This window comes from Theropithecus gelada, chromosome 4 (assembly GCF_003255815.1).
Source record: "Theropithecus gelada isolate Dixy chromosome 4, Tgel_1.0, whole genome shotgun sequence".
Taxonomy (NCBI): domain Eukaryota; kingdom Metazoa; phylum Chordata; class Mammalia; order Primates; family Cercopithecidae; genus Theropithecus; species Theropithecus gelada.
In genome coordinates, this window is record NC_037671.1 from 10,094,418 (window position 1) to 10,118,941 (window position 24,524).

At 42.5% G+C, this 24,524-nt stretch overlaps 1 protein-coding gene across 4 annotated transcripts in view; it reads left to right on the forward strand.

The window, feature by feature from the left end:
• Positions 1 to 24,524, forward strand: part of RREB1 (ras responsive element binding protein 1) — a 147,366-nt gene that overhangs the window by 69,666 nt on the left and 53,176 nt on the right. For all 4 annotated transcript variants that reach the window (XM_025383075.1, XM_025383074.1, XM_025383077.1 and 1 more), the window contains exons 2-6: positions 1,488 to 1,602; positions 6,070 to 6,193; positions 6,818 to 7,030; positions 12,954 to 13,043; positions 14,806 to 14,969. In XM_025383075.1, coding sequence (XP_025238860.1) covers positions 6,860 to 7,030; positions 12,954 to 13,043; positions 14,806 to 14,969 — 425 coding nt within the window. In that variant the 5' untranslated portion in view covers positions 1,488 to 1,602; positions 6,070 to 6,193; positions 6,818 to 6,859. The remainder of the gene's footprint in view (positions 1 to 1,487; positions 1,603 to 6,069; positions 6,194 to 6,817; positions 7,031 to 12,953; positions 13,044 to 14,805; positions 14,970 to 24,524) is intronic.

Sequence of the window (24,524 nt, forward strand, 5' to 3'; positions counted from 1 at the left end):
GATGGGCAGCTTGTCTCTAGAAGCTCCAGAAGGGAAATAAACGTGAGAAAATATGCCAAGCAGTTGTTTCTTCCCCGGCGTTGTCCGTGTGGGGTTTATTTTACCTCTGAGTTTTCTCCCAGTTTTGTGCTCTTCACCTTAGCTGAGGGAGGCTGTGTTGAGAGCAGAGAATGTGGCCACATGCTGTAGCTCTGGGAAATGCTGCATTCCAATTTTCTCCCAGCACAGGGCTTTGAAGCCCTTGACACCCCAGAGCAGACTTGCTCAAACTTTTGAAGGGCACGTGTAATTTGAGACGGTTTCTGCATCTTCCCTACAGAAGGAGAAGGTCTGCATTTGGTCCTATTTGACGTGTGTTAGCAACACTTTCTTCTCATACCTGCAAGAGGATGGAATCATCTCTCCTCTACTTTAAGGCACTGTTCAGTTGTATATTTCTTTTTTTTTTTTTTTTTTTTGAGACGGAGTCTCGCTCTGTCGCCCAGGCTGGAGTGCAGTGGCCGGATCTCAGCTCACTGCAAGCTCTACCTCCTGGGTTTACGCCATTCTCCTGCCTCAGCCTCCCGAGTAGCTGGGACTACAGGCGCCCGCCACCTCGCCCGGCTAAGTTTTTTTTTTTTTTGTATTTTTTAGTAGAGACGGGGTTTCACCGTGTCAGCCAGGATGGTCTCGATCTCCTGACCTCGTGATCCGCCCGTCTCGGCCTCCCAAAGTGCTGGGATTACAGGCCAGTTGTATATTTCTTATTACTTATTTTTTGAGACAAAGTCTGGCTCTGTTGCCCAGGCTGGAGTGCAGTGGTGCAATCTCAGCTCACTGCGACCTCTGCCTCCTGGGCTGAAGCCATCCTCCCACCTCAGCTCCAGAGTAGCTGGGACCACAGGCACTGCCACCACACCCAGCCAATGTTTGTGTTTTTTATAGAGACAGGGTTTCACCATGTTGCCCAGGCTGGTCTCGAACTCCTGAGCTAAATGATCTGCCCAGTTTTGGCCTCCCAAAGTGCTGGGATTACAGGCATGAGCCATTGCTAGTTGTATATTTCTTAGTTTCTTCGACTGTCTTTTTTTTTCCCCCTCTGTTTCTGATAGTACTAATTGCTGCCTTGCTTTTCTCTTCTTGTTAAACTGGCAGTCTGTAGGTATCTGCTGTGAACATGCCATTAGGATGCACGAAGCTCCACCTCCACCGGGGAGCCAGTGGTCCGAGCCATTCTCACATTATGCTGCCCTTGACGTTGCTGGAATGTGACTGGGGGAGAGGGGTGTCCTTGTCTGTTCAAGGCACACTCAGCTCCAAGCTCTTACTTGGATGTTGATGGGACAACTCTGGATGGAATCAGCCTGGCTCCTGGCAGCTGGCTTGTAATCGCAGGCAAGGGATGGGAAATGTTTTCTAGTCCTAATTTGTGACTCCCGGTGATGTTGAGCAGAGGACCATTTCTGGTCTTAATCCTCTTTTAACATCATCTTTTCTTGTTTTTGTAGGTTGCTCCGACTGTGTGCTCCAGGAGTGGTGGCTCTGAGGTGTGACCCTGCCCACCTTTGGGCCCAGCCCGGTTCAGCCGCCCAGTAAGGAGGGCAGCTTGATAACCCAAAACAGGTTAGTGAAGTGGTTTTGACTCTCAGTGAGTCACAGTAATGCCGAACGTCGAGTCTTCCCATGCTCTCCCCTCCTACCCTCCCCACTTCCCTTTTAATTGTCGTCCCCCATTCCAGGTCCTCCTGAGGCTTTGGTGCAAAATCATGTTGAAATTGTAACTAGGCCAGGCACGGTGGCTGACACCTATAATTCCAGGACTTTAGGAGGCTGAGGCGGGCAGATCACTTGAGGCCAGGCATTTGAAACCAGCCTGGCCAACATGGCAAAACCCCATCTCTATTAAAAATACAAAAAATTAGCCAGGCGTGGTGGCGTGTGCCTGAAATCCCAGCTTCTCAGGAGACTGAGGCGTGAGAATCGCTTGAATCTGGGAGGCAGAGATTGCGGTGAGCTGAGATAGTGCCACTGCACTACAATGTGGTCAATAGAGTGAGACTGTCTCACAAAAAAAAAAAAAGGAAAGAAATTATAACTATAACTTGTTAGTTCTTGATCTGATGGGCCTGAAATGTGGGATGAGAAAGGGTGCCAAGGGTTTGTCTCAGGAAGCAACACTTTGGACATCTCATTTTTTTTTTTTTTTCTTTTCTCTCCCTCTCTCCCCTCCAAATCCAGACCATGTGTGTTAAAAACTGGAACACCAGGTTCATCTGCTTGGTAATGATCATATCTATGACTTGGGAACTTCATCTGGCTTCCCAGTGCTTTCTGATTCCAGTTGGAAGAGATTATATTAGAATATAACCAGTGATACTTATTTTTAAGAGACAGGGTCTCACTCTGTCGCCCAGGCTGGAATGCAATGGTGTGATCATTGCTCACTGCAGCTTTGAACTCCTGGGCTCCTGTGATCTTCCCACTTGGCCTCCCAAGTATCTGGGACTATATGACACATGCTGCCACACCCGGCTTCTCTTCCCCCACCTCCCTCCTCCCCCTTCCCCCCCTCCCTTCCCTCCCCTCCCCTCCCCTTCCCTTCCCTCTTCTTTCTTCTTTCTGTCTGTCTTTCTGTCTGTCTTTCTTTCTTTCTCTTTCTTTCTGTCTGTCTGTCTTTCTGTCTTTCTTGTCTTTCTTGTCTTTCTTGATGGAGTCCTGCTCTGTCACCCAGGCTGGAGTGTAATGGGGCTATCTCAGCTCACTGCAACCTCTGCCTCCTGGGTTCAAGCGATTCTCCTATCTCAGCCTCCTGAGTAGCTGGGATTACAGGCATGTGCCACTACGCCTGGCTAATTTTTGTAGTTTTAGTAGAGATGGGGTTTTGCCATGTTAGCCAGGCTGATCTCGAACTCCTGACCTTAGGTGATCTGCCTGCCCTGGCCTCCCAAAGTGCTGGGATTACAGGTGTGAGCCACTGTGCCTGCCCCCGGCTGATTTTTATTTTGTATAGATGGGGTCTTGCTGTGTTTCCTAGGCTTGTCTCAAATTCCTGGGCTCAAGCCATCCTCCCACGTCAGCCTTCCAAAGTGCTGGGATTACAGGTGTGAGCCACCACACCTGGCCTTATTTTATAATAATAACATATATTATTATTAATACTGGGGTGATGTCAGAGAGAAGAAATGTTACAGAGGAAAGAATGAAAAGTCTAGGATTGTAAATATCCAGAAAGAAAAAAATGCTTCGTGAATAGACCATAAAAATGTTAGAAATGATCTTTTATTCCCTGAGATTGAGTATCAGAGGGTTTAGGTTGCTTAGTTGGGCTATTGTTCGAAAATTGTCCAGGATGTGGTTATAGGGTAGATAGGACCAACTAATACTGGCCAGCTTCCTCTGGTTAGATGATCATGTAGAAGAGCCCACATGTTATGGTGGGTTTTTTCCAACATAGAACAATGAGCTCCATTGTGCCGTGCACCATCTTCTTCCCCTTATGCCCTGCTCTGTGGTCCTGAAGGAAGAACTTAAATAGAAGACATAAGAACAAACTGAAGTACAATCTTGTCACAGCCCAAGGGGCTGGTTGTTGGTTGCTTCTGGAACAAATTCTCAGGGATGAGGCCAATGACTCTTCTCTTTCTTTCAAACAGTGTAGCTGGGAGTTTCATTTTATTAATTACACTTTCAGATTAGAGATGAGTCTCTATTTTTTAATTGCTATTTACTTAAAATAGGAAAAGGAAGTAAATGTAAGTGATCTCGGTGTCATCAGTGGTTAGTGTCACACTTTATACTTTATCCCCAAGGAAGAAATACATTTAGCAAATATTTTCCTGCCCAGACAAAATGGGAAACAACAAGGCTCTTCTCCTTTTCAAGTGGGATAAGCTTTTGCAATTTTCAGCCCTTACATTGATTGACTATACTGACTGTTGCTAGGTTTTCTGTATTTAAGACACTTAGGTAGTTTGCAAGAATGTATCTTTGATAACATGACTGAGAATAATTCTTACTGGCAATTTGGCTCTGTTTAGTGAATATGTTTTTGTCAGTTTACTTATTATTTCCCTCCTCTCCAGTTTCTTCCCTTATTCAATGATATAATTAGAATTTTTTTTAATAACTTACAATTTTACATTTAGTCTTAAAGGTGTTTAACCTGTTCCCAGACTTGAGCAAACTCTACCACATTTTTCTTTTCTTTTTCTACACAGACACACACATACACACACACACACAGATTTTGTTGTTTGTTTGTTTGTTTTTGCTCTTACAATTTGAGATGGGGTCTTGCTGTTTTGCCTAGGCTGGACTTGAACTCCTGGGCTCAAGCAATCCTTCCGCCTCAGCCTCTGAAGTAGCTGGGAGTAGCCCTCTTTTCTAAATGTAGTAATGTGACAAAAGCAAGATCATCTTCAAAACTCATAGTATAAATTGGTGGAAAGTTTGTAACAATTACAGGAAAGATAGATTTCTAGTTAGTTATGTTATAATTTTCTGTACATTAAAATTATGAGGGAGATACACGTATTTAAAAGAAGGAGGTGAATTCAGTATTGAAGGTATCCATTTATGAATCAAGTACGTAATTACGTGATTGATTACAAAAACTCTAGGGAACTGATGACTCTCTTTTTAGTAGTCCATTAAGAAAAAAGTATGTGTACACACTCATGTGCACTTTGTGTCTACATGTTTTTTCCCTATAGAGAAATTGCCCAAAGTAAACCTTCAAAGACAGTTAAAAACAGGAAGTTTGAAGCACAGTTCTTTTTTTTTTTTTTTATAAATTTTTAAAAATCATCTGTAGAGATAGGGTCTTGCTGTGTTGCCTAGGCTGGTCTCGAACTCCTGGGCTCGAGTGATCCTCCCACCTTGGCCTCCCGAAGTGCTGAGATTACAGTTGTGAGCAACTGTGTCCGGCCTGAAGCACAATTCTTCATAAATTTAAGGGGTCTGCTGGCATGGGGAAAGGCCATGGAAAGATGAGAGTGTAGATATTTTTTGGCTGTAGCTTTCCTCTCTTTATGGAGAAAGATGGGGGCAAAGAGGCTGGATCCATAGTCTCAAATTGTATGTTTCTGCAGTTAGTCCTTTTACCTACCAGTTGGAAAACCATTTGATTCACATTTTCAAAATGTCTGTTAACAAGGAAGGCACATCTTGTCTCTTTACAAGACAAATACTTTCCCTAAGATTCCCTTTTGCCCGTTTGGTAAGAATTTAGGCCTGGTACCGCACGTTTATAACTGCTCTGGGTGGTACCATTTCTCACATGCTGGGTCATATCCCCTAAAGTTGGAGGAGGAACCCATGAGAAATCATATTCTTTCTTGTGTTGTTCCTACACATTCTCTTTACAGCTGAGATGATGAGCTTGATCTTCAGCTGCTGTTGTGGACTTACATAATTTATTAGCACACATTGTGAGGTAATAGGATATTAATATCCTAATACCTTATGGTAGGGCTTCAGCTAAAGAATATCCTCCTAGATAAAATGAGGGAAGCGTAGACTTCCTACCTACTGACTGGACCTGTAGCCATAATAGTTCTAGTTGCAAGGAACACACATGGCTTGAAGAAGTAAATTGTGACACGGCCATGGGCCATAGTTTTCCCTTTGGTCATTCTTTTCATGTCGCCAGGTTTCTTTTAGGTCTGTCCTGAGAGGGTCTAAACTCAGCCTTTAGTGAATGCCTGAACTGTTGTGTCTTTGGTTACTTTTAGGTGAAGGCATGAGATGGGTCAAGTGGAGCCTGAGCATTCTTGCAAAGGACTGAGGCACAGTGTGAAAGAAAATATGATGTATGGGTATAAATATGAGCTTCAGAAAGTGAAATTTTACTGCAGAGTCCTTTTGGCTGTTGGGAGTGTGCATAACAGGCAGTACTGTAGGGGTTAAGATAAGGTTGAGAAACAGCTACAGAATGTGGTTTTGGAAGAAAGAAAGGCAGACGTTGCCTCTCATTTGTACTCCTTGCAGTGTTGTGAATATAGTGGTCTAAGATTATAGCAAATAAATGATAACAGTTTTTTCTTCACTAAGTGAAAAGATGTTCACTTTGGACCTTTGCTTCCCTTCCAGTGTCAACGAGTACTACCAAGAGAAGAAGAAAAGAGGTCAACACAGACTCATTTTCTACTCCATGTGAATGATAGCTACAGCAGGGGGAAGTTTCATAGTCTATCAGTTGGGTCAGAAAATGGAGGTAATCAGCAGTGTGGTGGAGGGGGGGTTCTTTCCATTTTCTAGGGTATGTTACCTGCTTTATATATATTTTTTTAAGAAACAGGCTTTTATATGTCAATTTGAAATTTGTAACTCTGATAGTGTTGGCTTCTCAAATCTCTTATAAAATTCAGGCTCCCCATCAAAATCACTGTATTGCAGCAGTGGAGTTTAATGAAACCCGATGTTTCTCATCACTAGTTTTAGGTCTAGAACATTTATGTAGTAGTAAATGAGTCTAGGTTCTTAGGAGGGTGCTGGCAGGGTGGTAGCTTTCTGGGCTTTGTAATTGTTAGCTTGGCCTTTCCCACTTCTGCCTAACCCAGATTAGGAAAGGTAAAGAAACCTGCCTCTCATGAGTTTGAGTCCTGTTGGTAGTGCACACTCAGAAAGGAAGCAAGGTTACTTAGTCCTTGGTGTGCCGAGACTTGGTTTAGATGAAAGCTTCCATCATTCTGGGAGTGAATGTGGCCTTTAACTGGAGAAAGACAGTGTTGGATGTTTTTGACGTGAGTTACAATTAGAGTAGCCATGGCCAGTGCCCCCTGGCAATGACAGAAGCCTAAACTTCCCCATGATCACATCAGCAATTTCCAATTTTCAGTTTTATGGCAGAGGCTTCTTAGAAGCTTAAACCCCTGTCCCAATGACGTCAAGTTCGCCCGTTGGCTTGGAAGGTTCAGACCTGTCTTCCATCAACACCATGATGTCGGCGGTCATGAGTGTAGGGAAGGTCACAGAGAATGGCGGGAGCCCCCAGGGCATCAAGTCCCCCTCGAAGCCTCCAGGACCAAATCGGATTGGCAGAAGGAACCAGGTAAGTGTTCACACCTGGTGGTGACCTCTGGTGGGTTCAATCCATGAGAATATTGGGAGATGTTTCCCAGTTTCCTATGATAAAACCTTGGAAGAATATGGAATAAAACGGATATACCCAGAGGCCTTAATCATTTTTCAAGAGCAAAATTTTCATGACTTATGTTAGTTTCCTTTCGTGGAGAAAGTTTTCTTTGCTGTGGTGTCGATGTTGGTGGAAGTGCCCTTATTTTTGGCCCCACCATTGGATTTTAACTCAAGCTTTCTTCACGTGATGGCCATGGCAGGGAATGTGACTGATTTCTCTGCTGTGATGTGGTTTGTTTCCTCATTCACACAGCTGGCTATTTTTAAGTGTCTTCAGATTAGATAGCAAATAAGTACTGCCTGTGCTGGGGCTGCTGTTTAGCTTTCTATCCTTGAAAAAGCACAGAATTGGCCGGGCGCGGTGGCTCAAGCCTGTAATCCCAGCACTTTGGGAGGCCGAGACGGGCGGATCACGAGGTCAGGAGATCGAGACCATCCTGGCTAACACGGTGAAACCCCGTCTCTATTAAGAAATATAAAAAACTAGCCGGGCGAGGTGGCGGGCCCCTGTAGTCCCAGCTACTCTGGAGGCTGAGGCAGGAGAATGGCGGGAACCCGGGAGGCGGAGCTTGCAGTGAGCTGAGATCCGGCCACTGCACTCAGCCTGGGCGACAGAGCGAGACTCCGTCTCAAAAAAAAAAAGAAAAAGCACAGAATTTGGCTTCAGATAATTGCACTTAAGATGCTGTTTAGTCATCTTGAATTTTCACTGGGCATCAGATCAGGAGAACACGGTAAAGTAAATAGGTGGAATTGAGAAGGGTTAATGCTGTTATGAAAGTTAATGTCTTCGGCCGGGCGCGGTGGCTCAAGACTGTAATCCCAGCACTTTGGGAGGCCGAGGTGGGTGGATCACGAGGTCAGGAGATCGAGACTATCCTGGCTAACATGGTGAAACCCCGTCTCTACTAAAAATACAAAAAAAAACTAGCCGGGCGTGGTGGCGGGCGCCTGTAGTCTCAGCTACTTGGGAGGCTGAGGCGGGAGAATGGCGTGAACCCGGGAGGCGGAGCTTGCAGTGAGCCGAGATCACGCCACTGCATTCCAGCCTGGGAGACACAGCGAGACTCCGTCTCAAAAAAAAAAAAAGAAAGTTAATGTCTTCTCTACTGGGAAATAAAATGAATCTTCAATGTACAAATGGGACATTTCCTTGAAAAGGTGTTGCTATCTTGGCAACATATTGTTGAACAGAGGGTAGGTGGAGGAAGGAGGCAGAGAGTGAATACTTCTCATTTCATCTCTGGATCCATGTAATACGAATTGACTTCCTCGTGTTTAAGTTTGGTTTAACTGATTTAATGAGGCTATACTAAATCCTTGGAGAGAAGGAGGTCTTGCATTTGTCTAGGAACCAGAGGGATGAGAAAGCAAACCTGCTGGGCTTTTGTGAACTCATTTTCTTTTTTATAAATAATCCTACTGTGGCTGTCCTTATACAGAATTCTCTGAGTATTAATATGATGGTTTTCTATAAATTCTTAGAAGTAGAGCCTTAATTAAAGCTTCTGATACAACTTTCCCTACAAGAAAAGTTGTACCAGCCCCAAACCCTGCCAGCGGTGTGGGGGAGGATGCGTTTCTCCACACCTTGCTGTGGGATGGGGACCTGGCAGAGGTCAGTGATGTTTTAGCATTGGAACATTGATTCCTTTCTCTCTTCTTTTTTCCTTTTCTCCTCGTGCCTCTCTTCCTATGGGTGCCTGAGAAAATACTCAGCCTGTATGACTGTGGCCTGAGTCGAGAAGGAGCACTAGCTCTGAGAAGAAAAGGTTTATTTCCACTCTCATGTGACTGTCCATCTATCCATCTCTCCATCCATCAACCCATTGGACAATATGTACCCAGTTCCTATATCCAGCTAGCTGCTGTACCAGGTGCCAGGCATTTGGGGAAGAATAAGACAGACAAGGTTGTCGTCCTCATCCTTCTGCTCTACCAGGAACAAGTGAAGTAATAGGAAGAGCTTTTCCTCAAATAGCTCCAAGTTGTCCCAAGTCCAGCCTCCAGATCAGAGACCGTGGTTAGGGCCCTGGAGGATGCCCACAGCAACCCCATGTTTGCATGCTAACTGGAGGCTGTCTCTTCAGGTGTGAGGAGGCAATTGTGCAGGTGGGGCAGGGCTGCCTTTCATCCCCCTCCCTTCTTCTCCAGGGATCTGGTATCCTGAGTTTGCTTTTGAAATGGAGGTTCTGGCTAGAGGTAGCCTGGTAAATATAGTTCTTAATCCAAAAGACAAAAGTCAGTGGGGAGAGAGTATGGGGAAGAAGGAAGCAGGCTCCTTACCTGTGGACTAGACAGGGAGGGCTGAGAGAGGGAGCCCAGGGAAAGTCCCATCGATGTGAGCTTCCAGGAGTTCCAGGAGAGATTAGCCACAGCCGGATGCTGACATGGGTGCCAGATTGTTTCATTATGGAATGGTTCGTTATCACATTAGCTGCTAATTTTATCTTTCAACTCAGGAGGTGTGCTCCTTCCACCAGCATGACTGCAATAACTGGATTCAAAATTCTCCATTAGGGTGCTGGGCGTGGTGTCATGTCTCTAATCCCTGCTACTTGGGAGGCGGAGGTGGGAAGATTGCTTGAGCCCAGGGGTTCAAGGCCAGCCTGGGCAATATTATGAGACCCCCCATGTCTTATAAAAAACAAAAACAAAATTCTCCAGGAGGGCCTCTCTTCTAGTATCACAGTGCTTTCTTTTCTTGGAGGTTCATTTTATTATTATTAATGTTTTTTTTTTTTTAAATAGAGACAGAATCTCTATTTCTCACCAGAGCATGGTTGATTCCTAGTTTCACAAACTATACAGCTAATGTGTGTAAGCTGCCTTAATTACTGTGATATCTGGCTTTGCTTATTTTTTTAAATTATAAAAAAACTTTTTGTAGAGACAAGGTTTCACTATGTTGCCCAGGCTGGTCTCAAACTCCTGGGCTCGAGCGATCCTCCCACCTCAGCCTCCCAAAGTGCTGGGATTACAGGTGTGAGCCACCATGCTTGACCTGGTTAGTTTTAAAAGATTACATCTAGGTCTGTAGACCTCCTCCCAGGTAACTTGGATTTTGGGGACCTGTATGATGGCTGGCAGCACAGCACTGCCAGCCTCAGAGGTTGGGGTGTCAGTTCATGAGTCACCCCAGAGTCAACACAAGTCAGCCCCACCAGCCACACAGTGTGCCCGCTGTCTATTGTAAGTGAATGCAAGAGGATTTTTAAAAAACATTTGTCTCCCCATGGCTGGTCACTTGGAGGCCTTTAAAAAAAAAGGTATTTACATCCTATTGGTGACTTAAAAAATTGTATATATGTAAAATTGCCTATCTACTAATTTGACAACAATACCCCGGAGATGGAACTCATCCCCAACTTTTGGCCTGGCTGTGAGATATCCCTCCTTGTTAAATCTTATTTTGTTGCTGTTGCTTTCGTTTCTCCCCACACCCCTGCCCCATGGGGGTCCTTGGCCAGCTCTACTCCGACTACAGTTGTAGAACTGGGCTGAGAAAGTGTGACACCCCCTCCCCCCATTATACCTCAGAAAGAACTAGAAGTATGATAAATGAGTAAGAACGGGAATTTTTTTTCCCACTGTTTCTAGGATGTTCATGTTTTGTAGAATCCATATTCTTAATTCCTTCCGAGAGTGAGAAAATGTGGAGCATACCTAATTCTCAGACCCAATTCCATAGATTAGAAAAAAGTTTTGGCCAGGCACGGTGGCTGATGCCTGTAATCCCAGCACTTGGGGAAACTGAGGCAGGTGGATCACCTGAGGTTGAGAGTTCAAGACCAGCCCGGCCAACATGGCAAAACCCTGTCTCTACTAAAAATACAAAAATTAGCCGGGCATGGTAGCACACAGGTGTAGTCCCAGCTACTTGGGAGGTTGAGGCAGGAGAATCGCTTGAACCCGGAAGGCGGAGGTTGCAGTGAGCCACAATCATGCCACTGCACTCCACCCCGGCAACAGAGTGAGACTCCATTTAAAAAAAAAAAAAAAAGTTCCTATTGCTCAGAATGAGACTTGTTTGTCTTTGAAGAGGAGTGAGAAGAGAAGGTGGCTGTGAGCTAGACATCATCATGCCTTCATTCCACCTGTCTGGTTTATGGCGCCATTTGTTTTTATAGTCTTCAGGGTCACTTTTATTTTCATCATCTCTCATAAGCAACCACCAGAGTGTTTCCTTTCTGTGCCTTGGGGTTCATCGTTCTTTTGGTCAGACTTTTATATAGCATAGTGGTTTAGGGCATGGACTGTGGAGCAGCTGACCTGGGTTTTAATGCTATGCCTACCACTTAATAGTTCTCTGACTTGAGGCAGGTTACTCGCCTCTGTGTACCCCAGTTTCCTCGTTCAGAAAATGGGATCCGTAATAATGCTTGTCTATTAGTGGTTGTGAAAAAACCCTGATGGCTCTGTGTAGAGTTGAGCACATGGTAAGTGCTCAATAATTGGTGTTATTTGCAAGGAGCAGAAACTCATTCAAATTAATACAAGTAAAAAGAGGTCTATTGAAAGATGCCCGAGGATAGGAAATGACCCAGAGCCTAGACAGAGCATCCAGCCCTAGGGACAGTGCCCTCCATCCCATTGGGTTAGCGCTGACATCTTCCACACTGCTTTCTCCTGACTGGAGCTTGCCCAGGTGCAAGCCTCCTTGGGTTCAGCTCTACCTCTCCATGAACTTTCGATTCAAGTGCTCATAATCACCCAACTTAGTAACTTAGCCATCCTCAAACCTGGGCACATGTCACCATGATCTGGGGAGCTTGTGAGACAAACAGATTTCTACTCCCCCCAACCCCAGTCTGCCAATGACTCTGATGTGGCATGTCCAGAATCTGGTTAAATGCATAGAAAAAGCCCCCCAGGTGATTCTGCTGATCTTGAGAAATCTCTTGAGCACCGCAACTCCAAATTACTGGGAGAGGCATCCAAGCCTAGGTCCAGTTAGTTTTGGGTATGTAGACAGGAACCCGTGGTGCTTAGGGACTGTGAGGGTGAGGAGGCAATGATGCACACAGCCTAGAACTCTGCATGAATTATTTGGAAAGAGGATCTGTAGCATAGGGTTAGTGAACGACATTGGCTTTTTCTTAAAAAGGCAAAACATACTGCTTGACCTTTGCATTCTGAGGGAACATAAAAGGAGCGCCCTCAGCAAGTAGTGAACTGGTTCTTTTGTCACCTTCTGTGGAAGTCTTCAATTTGGGTTGGCATTCCTATCAAAGTTGTCGTGATGAGGACAGCAATTTTCTGTGTGATGTTTTTGTTGATTATTTATGGGCAGCATTAAGCAGGTGCTAGCAGTGGGCAGAGGAATCACAGCATGCCCACTGGGTGCACAGCTAGGCACTGAGGGCTTCCCTCTCGGTAAGGTGGGCTCTTCTGTTGAGAACCTTATTATCTCTCATGTGTTCTTGGAGACCTAGAAACCTGTTGGAAGATAGCCCAGGTTGGGCTTGGGGAGAAATGTTATTCTTTTCTAGCTCTTCCGTGAGTCAGTGCTTAATTTTTTACCATCACGGATGATGAAGTGGTGTCTGTGTAATTAGAATGCTAGTATTTATTGAGTACTTACTATGATCCCAGCACTGTTCTAGTGTTTGGTGTGTGTTACTTTAACCTGCATCACAGCATGGTGTGGTACTGTTTTTCCCATCTTTCAAATGAGGAAACTGAGGCAGACAGAGCAGTGACTTGCACAAGCTCATACCTGGGCAGGTTCTGGAGCCCATGCTCTCAGCTACATAGACACAAGTGCTTATTACAGAAAGAAAAGGCACTCATTGACTGATTTGAAATTTATCTTCCCTTTTAATCTTTCTTTTTAGGAAACGAAAGAGGAGAAGTCTTCCTATAACTGCCCCCTGTGTGAGAAGATTTGCACTACCCAGCACCAGCTGACCATGCACATTCGCCAGGTAGACTCCCGCTGTTCTTTTTTTTTTTTTTTAAGTCAAGTGCAGTAGTGAGAAGAGGGGAAAGAGTAGAACAAGGAGTTAAACACTCACTGTGGGCAGTCAGTTGAGGTAACTCACTACCTTCGGACCAGCCTATTTTTGATTTAAATTATTCTTCCTAAACAGAGGGCAAGGTAATTGGATTTTAATGGATGAGTTGTAGCTGTGCCTAATTTAAATTTAGTATTTTAAATAATTTTGGGAGGTGGTTATGAAATGACTTTTATATGTGCATATTCCTGTGACAAAGTCCTAGGTCAATGCAGAATTCCCTTTTGGTTAGGTGCAGTGGCCCACGCTTGTAATCACAACATTTTGGGAGGCCCAGATGGGCGGATCACTTGAGGTCAGGCGTTTGAGACCAGCCTGGCCAACATGGTCCAGACAAACCTGACCAACCTGTCTCTACCAAAAATGCAAAAATTAGCTGGGCATGGTGGCACACACCCGTAATCCCAGTTACTTGGGAGGCTGAGGCAGGAGAATCACTTGAAAACCCGGGAGCAGAGGTTGCAGTGACCCAAGATTGCGCCACTGCACTCCAGCCTGGGTGACAGACCACGACTCTGTCTCATAATAAATAAATACATAAAATAAAATAAAATAGAATCCCCCTTTTTTTTTTTTTTTTTTTGGTGAGACAGAGTCTTGCTCTGTCACCGAGGCTGGAGTGCAATGGCATGATCTCGGCTTACTGCAACCTCTGCCTCCTGGGTTCAAATGATTTTCCTGCCTTAGCTTCCCAAGTAGCTGGGATTACAGGCACCCGCCACCACGCCCAGCCAATTTTTTAAAATTTTTACTAGAGATGTCGTTTCGCCACATTGGCCAGGCTGGTCTGAAACTCCTGACCTCGTGATCTGCCTGCCTTGGCCTCCCAAAGTGCTGGGATTACAGGCGTGAGCCACAGCGCCCGGCCTAAAATCCCCTTTTAAATTTGAACAAACGTCAAGTTAAAGGACCTTTCGTTGTATGTTGCTTGTCGGTATGAACCAAATCCCTTACAGCATAATGAGATCATAGCTGCAACCCTGTTCCTTAGTGTAAATGTACATCACACAGAAGGAAATCTACTCAGCTTGGGGTCTTTTTTTTCTTTTCTCCTTTATTATAAGATTTATCCTCCTTCTTCTGCTATGGCCAATTCATGACAAAATGTTGATGAGTGTAGAACAGTGAAGGATTGATGACCTAGTATAATCATGACATAGTACTGAATAACATCAGGTCACTAAAGTGACTGGGGTTTGAATAGAAATGTTCCTTTTTACCGTCTTTCAGAGGCCGAAACCGCCCTGTGCAGGTTTCAGTTCTCTTTCTCTGACGGCAGGCCTGAGTCATCAGATTTGAAGATGGGACATCAACTCTTTTAATGGGAGGACATATTTCCTTCGCTGTTGAGAGTCCTTCGGCTCATAGGAGTTAATATATGTGGTCAGTGAATCTGTATGTGATTCAAAGAAAGACCTGGGAAGGCTCTTCTGAGCCTTTCAGTAGAAATAGTTTTCAAAACAATGTGGGAATGGAGGAAGATCATACAAAATATTTGTTTGCCTGTTTTCCTGATACATTGTACCCCTTCAAGAAGATATTTAAAATGAAAGAGAAACACATAGCCAAGAAAGTTCATTGGTTTTTTAATAAAGCTCTGGATCTGCATTTCCTAAGAGCTGAGCTTTTGATGCACTTTGTAAGTGACCGCTGTGATCATTGCTTTCTGCAGCACAACACAGACACTGGAGGAGCCGACCACTCATGCAGCATCTGCGGGAAGTCACTGAGCTCGGCCAGCTCCCTCGATCGCCACATGCTGGTGCACTCTGGCGAGAGGCCTTACAAGTGCACTGTGTGTGGCCAATCATTTACCACCAATGGGAACATGCACAGGTGGGTGAGGGTGCCCTTTGCTTGGGGGGTTGGCTGGTACCTGGAGGTTGGCAGGCAGGACAGTGGCCTCTGAGCCTTCAGAAGACTTGCCTAAAGATACAGAGAGTTCTGGAACTGTGTCCGTTGTATGGAAAAACCAGAGATGCACACTATCTCTGGGGTATTAGAGGTGTCGGATCATGGGAAACGGAAGTACCTTGGCAAGGTCTGTGGCCCTTCAGAGTTCTTCAGGATAAAACACAGTCATTTCCCCTCTGCCAGCTGGAGTTTGTTTGGGTGCAGATTATCACATGTAAAAGAAGAGCCCTCCAAGAGTAGCATCCATGTAACCCTGCCATTTAAAAAATATTTGCATATGCCTACCAGATTCCTCATAGACGTTTTCACTGCAAAAATCAAAAAGTCTGGGACCTTTTAATAAATAGTGAAGTGGCCTGGTCCTGGAGCTTCAGGATAAGATAGGATAAAATTAAGAAAAAGAAAGTCTGATGAACGTCAGGACATTACTTCCTGAGAGAGAAAGATGCTCACTCAGGTGGGAGACAGTAGAGTGGTGGACATATTAAAATTGGGGTGAACCTATGGAAAATAGTTTATAGGCTGATCATACGTGTTTTGAGGGATACTCTTCCATATTCCTGTCTAGTCCTTATTCTGCTTTCTTTTAAAAAAGTTGAGTCACATTTGTTACATGTTTATTTCAAAAGAAAACTTTATATAATTACTATAAAATGGATATGCTAGTTATATTTGGTTATATAAACACTAAAATGAGATGGGCCAGTTTATTATACATACACATGGGACATACTGATACAGCAGTTAAGTTTCTTGATTTGGAAACTAGGCACCTGAATTCAGGTCTCAGCTGCTACTTGTAAATTTTCTATCCTCAAGCAAGTTACTTAACCTCTTTGTACTCCAGTTTCTCATCTTTAAAAAAAGATTTTTTTGTTTGATTATTTTCTTTCATGCTATTTTGACCCCCCAAAAACGAGATTTTTTATCATATCTACTTCATTGGATAAGGATGAGGATTAGGTGATAATTAGTTAAGCGTACAGTTCCTGGCACAAACTAAGCACTCGATGTTATTTATTATTATTTGCATTTCTAAGTAATGCTGCAATAATTTAAAGCCTGTGTCTATCTCAGTCTAAACTCTTAGAAGTGAGGTAGAGTATGACTTCATGAAAAGTAGGAATATATTAAGAATTTACAAAGTGTTTTGCTTTTTTGTTTTCTCATAAATTTCAGTCCTGATGGGTTATTCTCTTTGCCCCTCCTCTCTTAGGAGTGTTTTCGGGTATAAAGGAATTAAATAGTGTCACTATTTTACAATACAATATTTTGCATTTTAGCTTTTTATTTTTTTTACCACCGTGTTGGCCTCTTGGTATCATTTATTTTTGCTTTGCGTTTAGGTCTGCTCGTTCTACACCCCACACGCCCAAAAAGTCCTTTGTTCTTTACATATTTGCCCTTCTCAGAATCTGATCTTAGAGGTATTGCCTGTTCCCCTCTTGGGGATTCCTTCACTTTTTCCTACTGAGCCCCTGCTCATTGGAACTCCCCATGGGCCAGCTCCAAGTTGGCAGGGGCAGTGGGCACACTGATGAAGAGGACCCTCCTAGTGGCGTTTTGGCCCTAACCACTGACCGCTGTGATCCTCCATGAGACATCTCTTGATAGTAGGCCCAAGCACTCCTGATTCGGAAAATTTCCATTTTGAGACATGATTGAAATAAACACAGCTATAAAAGGCATAGTTATTGTCTTCTACAATAACCTGTGTGGCAGTGTGTTTTACAAATAAATAATCATTGCTGAAGCTATGGTGCTCTGGGTGTCATATCTGTATTACATGAATACATATCTGTATTCACTTTTCATTTGTTTTTTTTTACATCTTACGGTATAATTCATACATCATACGTTATACCATGTAAAGCGTGTACTTCAGTGGGCTTCAGATTCTTTTTTATTGTTAAATAATAGTTCATTGTAGAAATATGATACCACATTTTAGTTATCCCTTCATCAGCTGATGGACATTTAAGTTGTTTCAACTTTTTGGTTATTATGAACAAAGGTGCTGTTGACATTGTTGTACAACATTTGGTGTGGGCCTATGTTTTTGTTTTTCTTCGTAGACACTTAGGAATGGAATTGCTGGGTCATATGGTAAATCCATGTTTAAGTCGAGGAATTGCTAAACTGTTGTTAAAAGTTCCAGTTTGGGGGTATTGCCATTATAACAATACTAACTTGATCCATGAACTTGGGATGTTTTCCCATTTGTTAAGTCTTCAATTTCTTTCAACGTCTCACAGTTTTCAGAGTACAAGTTAAATTTATTTATATTGGGTAAATTTATTTCTAAGTATTTTATTATTTTTGATATTACTATAAGTAGTTTTCCAATTTAATTTTTTAATTGTTCATGGCTAGTGTATTGATACACAGTTAAAATTTATATATTGATTTTGTTCCCTCCAACCTTACTGACCTCATTTATTCATTCTAGTAGTTACTTAGTGGATTCCTTAGGTTATTCTATATCATGTCTGTATTCATTTTCTCGCCTACTTGCCCTGGCTACAACCTGCAACACAATGTCGAATAGAAGTAAAGAGAATGAACATTCTTTTCTTGTTTGTGATCTTAAGGAGAAGGCATCCAGTCTTTCCCCATTAAATATGATATTAGTTGTGGGTTTTTAAAATAAATGTTCCTTACCAGTTTGAGAAAGTTTCTTTCTTTTCCTAGTTTTTTTAGTGTTTTTATCATGAAAAAGTATTGGATTGTGTCAGATGATTTTTTTTTTTTTTTGCATCTATAGTTGGGTTGTTTTTGTCCTTTATTCTTTTGTTGTTGTTCACTTGTTTTTTTGAGATAGAGTCTCGTTCTGTCGCCCAGGTCGGAGTGCAGTGGCGTGATCTTGGCTCACTGCAACCTGTACCTCTCGGGTTCAAGCGATTCTCCTGCCTCAGCCTCCCAGGTGGCTGGGACTACAGGCGTGCACCACTACGCCTGGCTAATTTTTGTATATTTAGTAGAGATGGGGTTTCACCATGTCAGCCAGTCTGGTCTTGAATTCCCGACCTCAGGTGATCCTCCCTCCTCGGCCTCCCAAAGTGCTGGGATTACAGGTGCGAGCCACCACGCCTGGCCCCAGATTTTGTTTCTTCTTGAGTCAGTTTCAATAGTTTGTATCTTTCTAGGAATTTTGGCGATTTCATCAAGTGATTGGTTGGCATACAATAACTCATAATATCCTTTTGTAATCCTTTTTATTCTATAAAGTCAGTAGTAATTCCCTTTCTTTCATTCCTAACTATAATAATCTAGCTAAAACATTTGTAAATTTTATTGATCTTTTCAAAGAACCAACTTTTGGTTTCATTGATTTCCCTCTATTCTGTCCTCTATTTCATTAAATTACTGTTCTAAACATTATTATTTCCCCTTTTCTGCTTTCTTTAGGTTTAGTTTGACCTTTTTCCGGTGTTACAGCAAAGTATAAGGCTGGATTATTGACTTGAGAGCTTTTTAAATACAGGCTTTTATAACTACATTTTCCTATAAGCATTGCTTTAGTTGTTTCCCGTAAGTTTTCGTATGTTGTGTTTTCTTTTTCATTCATCTCAGCATGTTTTCTAATTTCCCTTGTGATTTCGTCTTTGACCCACTGGTTATTTAGAAGTGTGGTGTTCAGTTTTCACAAATTTGTGACTTCTCAAATTTCTTACTAATTTCTGGTTTCATTTCATTATGGTCGGGAAAATTCATTCCATTAATTTGTTACTGATTTCTAGTTTCGTTCCATTATAGTTGGGGAACATACTTTGCATGATTTCAAACTTTGTAAATGTACTGAGGCTCGTTTTATCACCTAGCATATGGTTTATCCTGGAGAATGTTCCATCTGTTTGAGAAGAATGTGTATTCTGCCGCTGTTGGGTGGAGTGTTCTGTAGATTTGCTGTTAGGTCTAGTAGGTTTATAGCATTGTTCAAGTCTTCCATTTCCTTATTGATCTCCGTTTATTTTTATGTACTCTGCCTTGTAAGGATTGTATAATTATTATCCCATTTTGCAAATGAGGAAAGAACTGAAGTAATAGACAGTGATAAGATTTGAATAAAGGATATCTGGCTTCAGAGGCCATGCTTTTAACCACCACAGGTTGAGTACCCCATATTCAAAACGCTTGGCACCAGAAGTGTTTGGGATTTTGATTTGTTGTTTTTTTGTTTTGTTTTGTTTTTTGGAATATTGGCACATATATAATGAGGTATCTTGAGGATGGGACACAGATGCAAGTCTGCACACAAAATTTATATGTTTCATATACACCTGATACACATAGCCTGAGCATAATTGTATGCAATATTTTTAATATTTGTGCATGAAGCAAAATTTTGACTGGGACCCATTACATGAGGTAAGGTGTGGAATTTTCACTTGTGGCATCATGTCAGCTCTCAAAAAGTTTTCAATATTGAAACTTTCAATGTTTCAGATTTCAGATTTTCTGATTGGGACGCATGGACTGTATGTGAGAAATAATTGATGTAGCTTTTGTGTCACTTTGCATATTAGAAAAAACACTCTTTCACTCTTTTCCTCATTCTCAACACTATTCTGTGCTGTTATAGAACATTATTTTTCAATGTTAAACTATTACTGTCATCCCACTAGCATATTCTATGTATAGTGAGCATGGGATAGTTTTGGGGGCAACCATTTTGACTGAATTTTATTACTCTGTGTTGTCTGGGTTTACTTGGATAGTCTTAGAGACTTTTTGTAGCATAGCCCTGGGTACTATTCTAAGATACATTTCTCATTTATGGTCATTGTATTTTGGAGTTATTTATAAATATTTTTTTTAAAGCAGGCATTGGCTGGGCACGGTGGATCACACCTGTAATCTCAGCACTTTGGGAGGTTGAGACAAGCCAGTCACTTGAGGCCAGGAGTTTGAGACCAGCCTGGCCAACATCATAATATCATGTGTCTACTAAAAATGCCAAAAATTAGCCAGATGTGGTCATGTGTGCCTGTAGTCCCAGCTACTCAGGAGGCTGAGGCACAAGAATCGCTTGAACCCAGGAGGTGGAAGTTGCAGTGAGCTGAGATCTTGCCACTGCACTCCAGCCTGGGCAACAGAAGAAAAGCAGGCCTTGGGGATACTTGTTTGTGCTAATCTTTGGTTTTCTGGTACTGATTTTACTTATTATGGGGCACCTTGATTCAGAGGAGAGGACTAAATTGGGGCTGAGTTCTAATCTTAGTTCTGTAGAATTTTGTGGAAATCTCTTAATTTTTTGACACTTTAACAGAATGGCTTAGTATTACCTCACATTGAATTTGGACTCAGATTTAATAATGTTTGTAAAAGGTTCTGAAGGTTTACAGTGTACTATGGACATCCCCTGGGTAGAGGGAGTTTCCCGAGTCTGTATTGTTAGAGTTGAAACCACCATAATGACAATCTAGGAAAGTGTTCCACTACTAGCTGTGTGATCCCAGACAAGTTACTTGACACCTCTGTGTCCGAATTATTTCATTGTAAAAGGTAGTATTAGCCGTACCTACCTCATGGGAATGCTGTGATGATCAGTAAATAACACATGCAAAGCACTTGGGTAGTGGTTGTTAAATGGTACGTATCAATAATGATTACTACTCTTTTATTGTTGTATGTGCCAGAGAGGGAAAATATATTGAGTAAACATTCTTATAATGCCAGAAAATAAATTGAGTAAATTGAGAGTGATTTCTTTTAAGTTTGCTTGTTTTAGTTTTTGCTACACTAAATCTGTAATTTAAGTAACTATTTTTGAAATATTGGGGATTATCATACTACATTTATTATGTCTTTGCAGAAAGTTGCAAATAATGAGTTAAAAAAACATTTGGGTTTTGGTAAATCACATAAAAGTCATTACCATTTCATTTGTTGGCGAAACTGTACTTTTGAAAAAAATTATAAAAATGTGAGAACACTTACAAAAATGTGCCAGAGAGAGTGGAGTTAGATTTATTTGCCCCAGTGGATCTGTTCCAGAATCTGAGACTCTAGTAGTGAGCTGTGATCTCTCCCAAGCACATACCTGTGGGCCTGTGTTACATTAATCAGGGGCCAGAACTGCCCTGAGATGTGTGTGCAGGAATTAAAAAGAGTAATGCAACCCAGGTCCTGAGAAGCACGGAAGGCAATCAGTCGACTTGTGAGAGTTTAGTGCTTAAGATCAAAGTTCTTTTTCTTGTTTCCCTTCCGCTATCACTGCTTCCCAAGGTCTGTTGGCACCTGCTGGGATTGGGTAGTGCCCAGGAATTCCCTCATGGGGTCTCCAGAGCCGACACTAAGCTGAGGGATCAGGGAACCTCTGCTTCTGCTTCCCAGGGCACCCACACCCAGGTGCCTCCGTTCCATCTTGTTTATAACCTGCTCGAGGCTCTCCCTCAACTGTGCCAGTTTCGTCTGACATGGCCCTGTGCTCTGATTTTTGGCTCCTCCCCTGAGGGGCACAGATTGGGTGGGGCCTCTGCCGTGGCATGATTCTCTGTAGCGTGGATTTCTGGAGTTTCGTTTCTCTGAAGGCTTGATTCCACAAGGCTGGTCTGTGCTGTGCTCCTCAACAGCACAGTTGATGACCACACAGCTTACCCTTCTCCCTCCTTCTGCTCACCCCCTGGTCTGAAGGCTGGCCACACTCACACATGGGGCGCACACCTCCGTGTGTGTGCACACTCTTCTAGATGAGCCCAGCTCTCCAGTTTTGCCTGCTTGAGGCAGATCTGGGCTCCACCCCAAAGTTGTTTTTTTTTTTTTTTTTTTTTTTTTTTTGCTGAAACACTCAGAGGGCCTTACAACACAGACTCTGAGGACTACATCCTTTGAAGTTTCAAGTTACTTTTAGCTGATATTGAGGTATATAGAGCAACTCACTCTATTTCCTTTGGCCTATAGTCATTTTATGAGTATTTGTTAGTTATCTGTATTTATAATGCGACTCAGTCTTTTTGTAGAGTTTCCTTTATCTTAGTTTTATAAGAGGACACTCAGAATTGTTATATTGGTCAAATAAAGTAAACTTCACAGAATGAAGGTAGCATATTAAATTATGTGTAGTCGTAGACAGTTGCTTTGTAGCACTGATAAAGCCTATAACTTCTTATACTTTTTACTAGTAAATAAATTTACTTGATCTTTTACAAGTAATTATATTTTGGCAAGTAGGGAGATGAGAGTGATGCTAATACCAACTTATTTTGAGAAAGGTTAGGATAAAGGCCTTTTTAATTTATTACTTATATTATTTTAATTTGTTTTGAGAAAGGTTAGGGTAAAGACCTTTTTAATTTATTACTATATCTGGTATAGCTTTGTGAGCTGCCACTTCCCTGTATGCAGATTCTCATGTTTTTGAGGTTTGAAAATCCTTTGTCCCAAGCCCTTCTAACCACAGCTCAGTTGCTGAGCAGAAGAGTAGGTTGCCATCAAGTACAAAACATGTATCACGGAAACATCACCGTGGCTCCAGCTTTTAACTTCCCAGAACTCTTTATCAGTTGCTCCCACGTTGAAAATTTGGATTGAGTGGTGCTCATCTTCCAAAACAAACTTGGGAAACTGAGCCAGAGCACGCCTCTGGGAGAGCTCAATGTAGGAAAAAGGGCATTGAGCTTTGCAATTTGCAAAGCTTGTTCCAGAAAGTGCTGGGCTGCAAAGCTGTGAAGAAATGATACTTGAAACAGAGGATTGAAATGTGCCTCATTTGGAATAAAGCCTGTCTCTAAAACTGGTATTTTCCTTTTAAAATTGCTTTGGGGAAATAGGAAATTAATTTTCACTTTGCTCTGTATTTTACAGACTGTAGACTTTTAATTCTAAAGAGAGTTGTGGAGCATGTGTTACATTTAAGGACATACTTAAGACCCTGGCAGAGGCAAGTTTTCATGACTGACTTCATTTATTCTTTGAAGAGTAGGGATGTGTTCTGATTTCAACTGTCATTAGAATGGTGAAGATGGGCCAGTACTTTGGGAGGCCAAGGTGAGTGGGTCACTTTAGGACAAGAGTTCAAGACCAGCTTGGCCAACATGGCAAAACGCCATCTCTATTTAAAAACAAAAACAAAAATTAACCAGGTGTGGTGGCACTTACCTGTAATCCCAGCTGCCCAGGAGATGGAGTTCACTTGAACTCATGAGGCGGAGGCTGCAGTGAGCCGAGATTGCGCTGCTGCACTCCAACCTGGGCAACAAAGCGAAACTTTGCCTCAAAAAGAAGGGGTAAGATGAAGAAGGGAAATCCTTGGAACATCATCTAGTTGTTGCATTGCAGGCTTTTTTCCTGCGGCCATAGGCATGATTTTTTTCTGTTGCCAAGTGTAGGAGACATAGGACCTGAGGATGCCCCTGGACATCAGGATAGGCTTCAGGAACAGAGGCTTATATGTACCTATTATGCTTGAAGAAAATATTAGCTGCACAGAAATGTGACCTGCTCCATGACAAATGAGACCACGAAGGCTCTGAATTTAGCATACTACTCTCAGATGCCTAGGCTAAGCCAGCCGTTGGCACACAACTGCACTTGGGTATCTGGAACAGGTGGCCAGTATTAAATGAGAGAAGGAGCAGAGGTAGCACAGTGTCTCTGAAAGCAGGGGACAGTCATTTCTTTACCCTCGGTGCCCAGCAAGAGGAAGGGTCCTGTGAACTTCCATCATGGTCATATCAAGTTTCTGAGGACACCCTGTAGCTTGTTCTGGCACGTGTTGCTTCTCAAGGGTGGAGGTGACCACTCAAAGGTTCAGTCAGTCCCATCTTAAAATTAATCTCGTAATCACAAGGTCCCTGTCCCTCTTGACATATTCTTCTGCAGGAAGGAAGGTATCAGGACAGTTCACATGGAAATAAATTATATATTTATTTGTAGGATAAAACTCTGTGGGTCACCCTGCCCTGGACTGTGTGAACGTTTTGTTTCCCTTGAAATACTTCTATGGAAAAGAAAAACTTAAAAGCATTTCAGTTGTCTACATCCAAGGGGGGAAGACAAATCAAAAGCAAATGTCCTTCAGGGATGCTCAGAGATCTTAACACATTTAACTCCGCTTAGAAGGACATAAATGTTCTGTACAAAGACTGTTGAGGGGTTTGTGTAAATGTGATTTTAATGGGATATTCGTAGTTAGCATAGCTGTATGAACTGTATATATCTCCTGATACATGTTAGGCATTTAGTGAATATTTGGTACTGTAGTTTCATCGTGATAATACTTGGGTATCAAAGCAGTTTTCAGCATATGTTAGTACTCTGAACACTAAAATAGACATACTTCTGGTATAATTTAGAAAGCTTTTCTTTAAGAAGGGCTGAAACTTCTCTTTTAACCAGATAAAACAAAATATATGTAAGTGTAATATCCCATTCCATGATCATTCCACTTAATATGCTTTTCCCTCTCTTGAGAGTGCACCTTGGTAAAAGGCCCATAATCTTCTCTCCAGAGTGGAGAGTTTCCATTAGATAAGA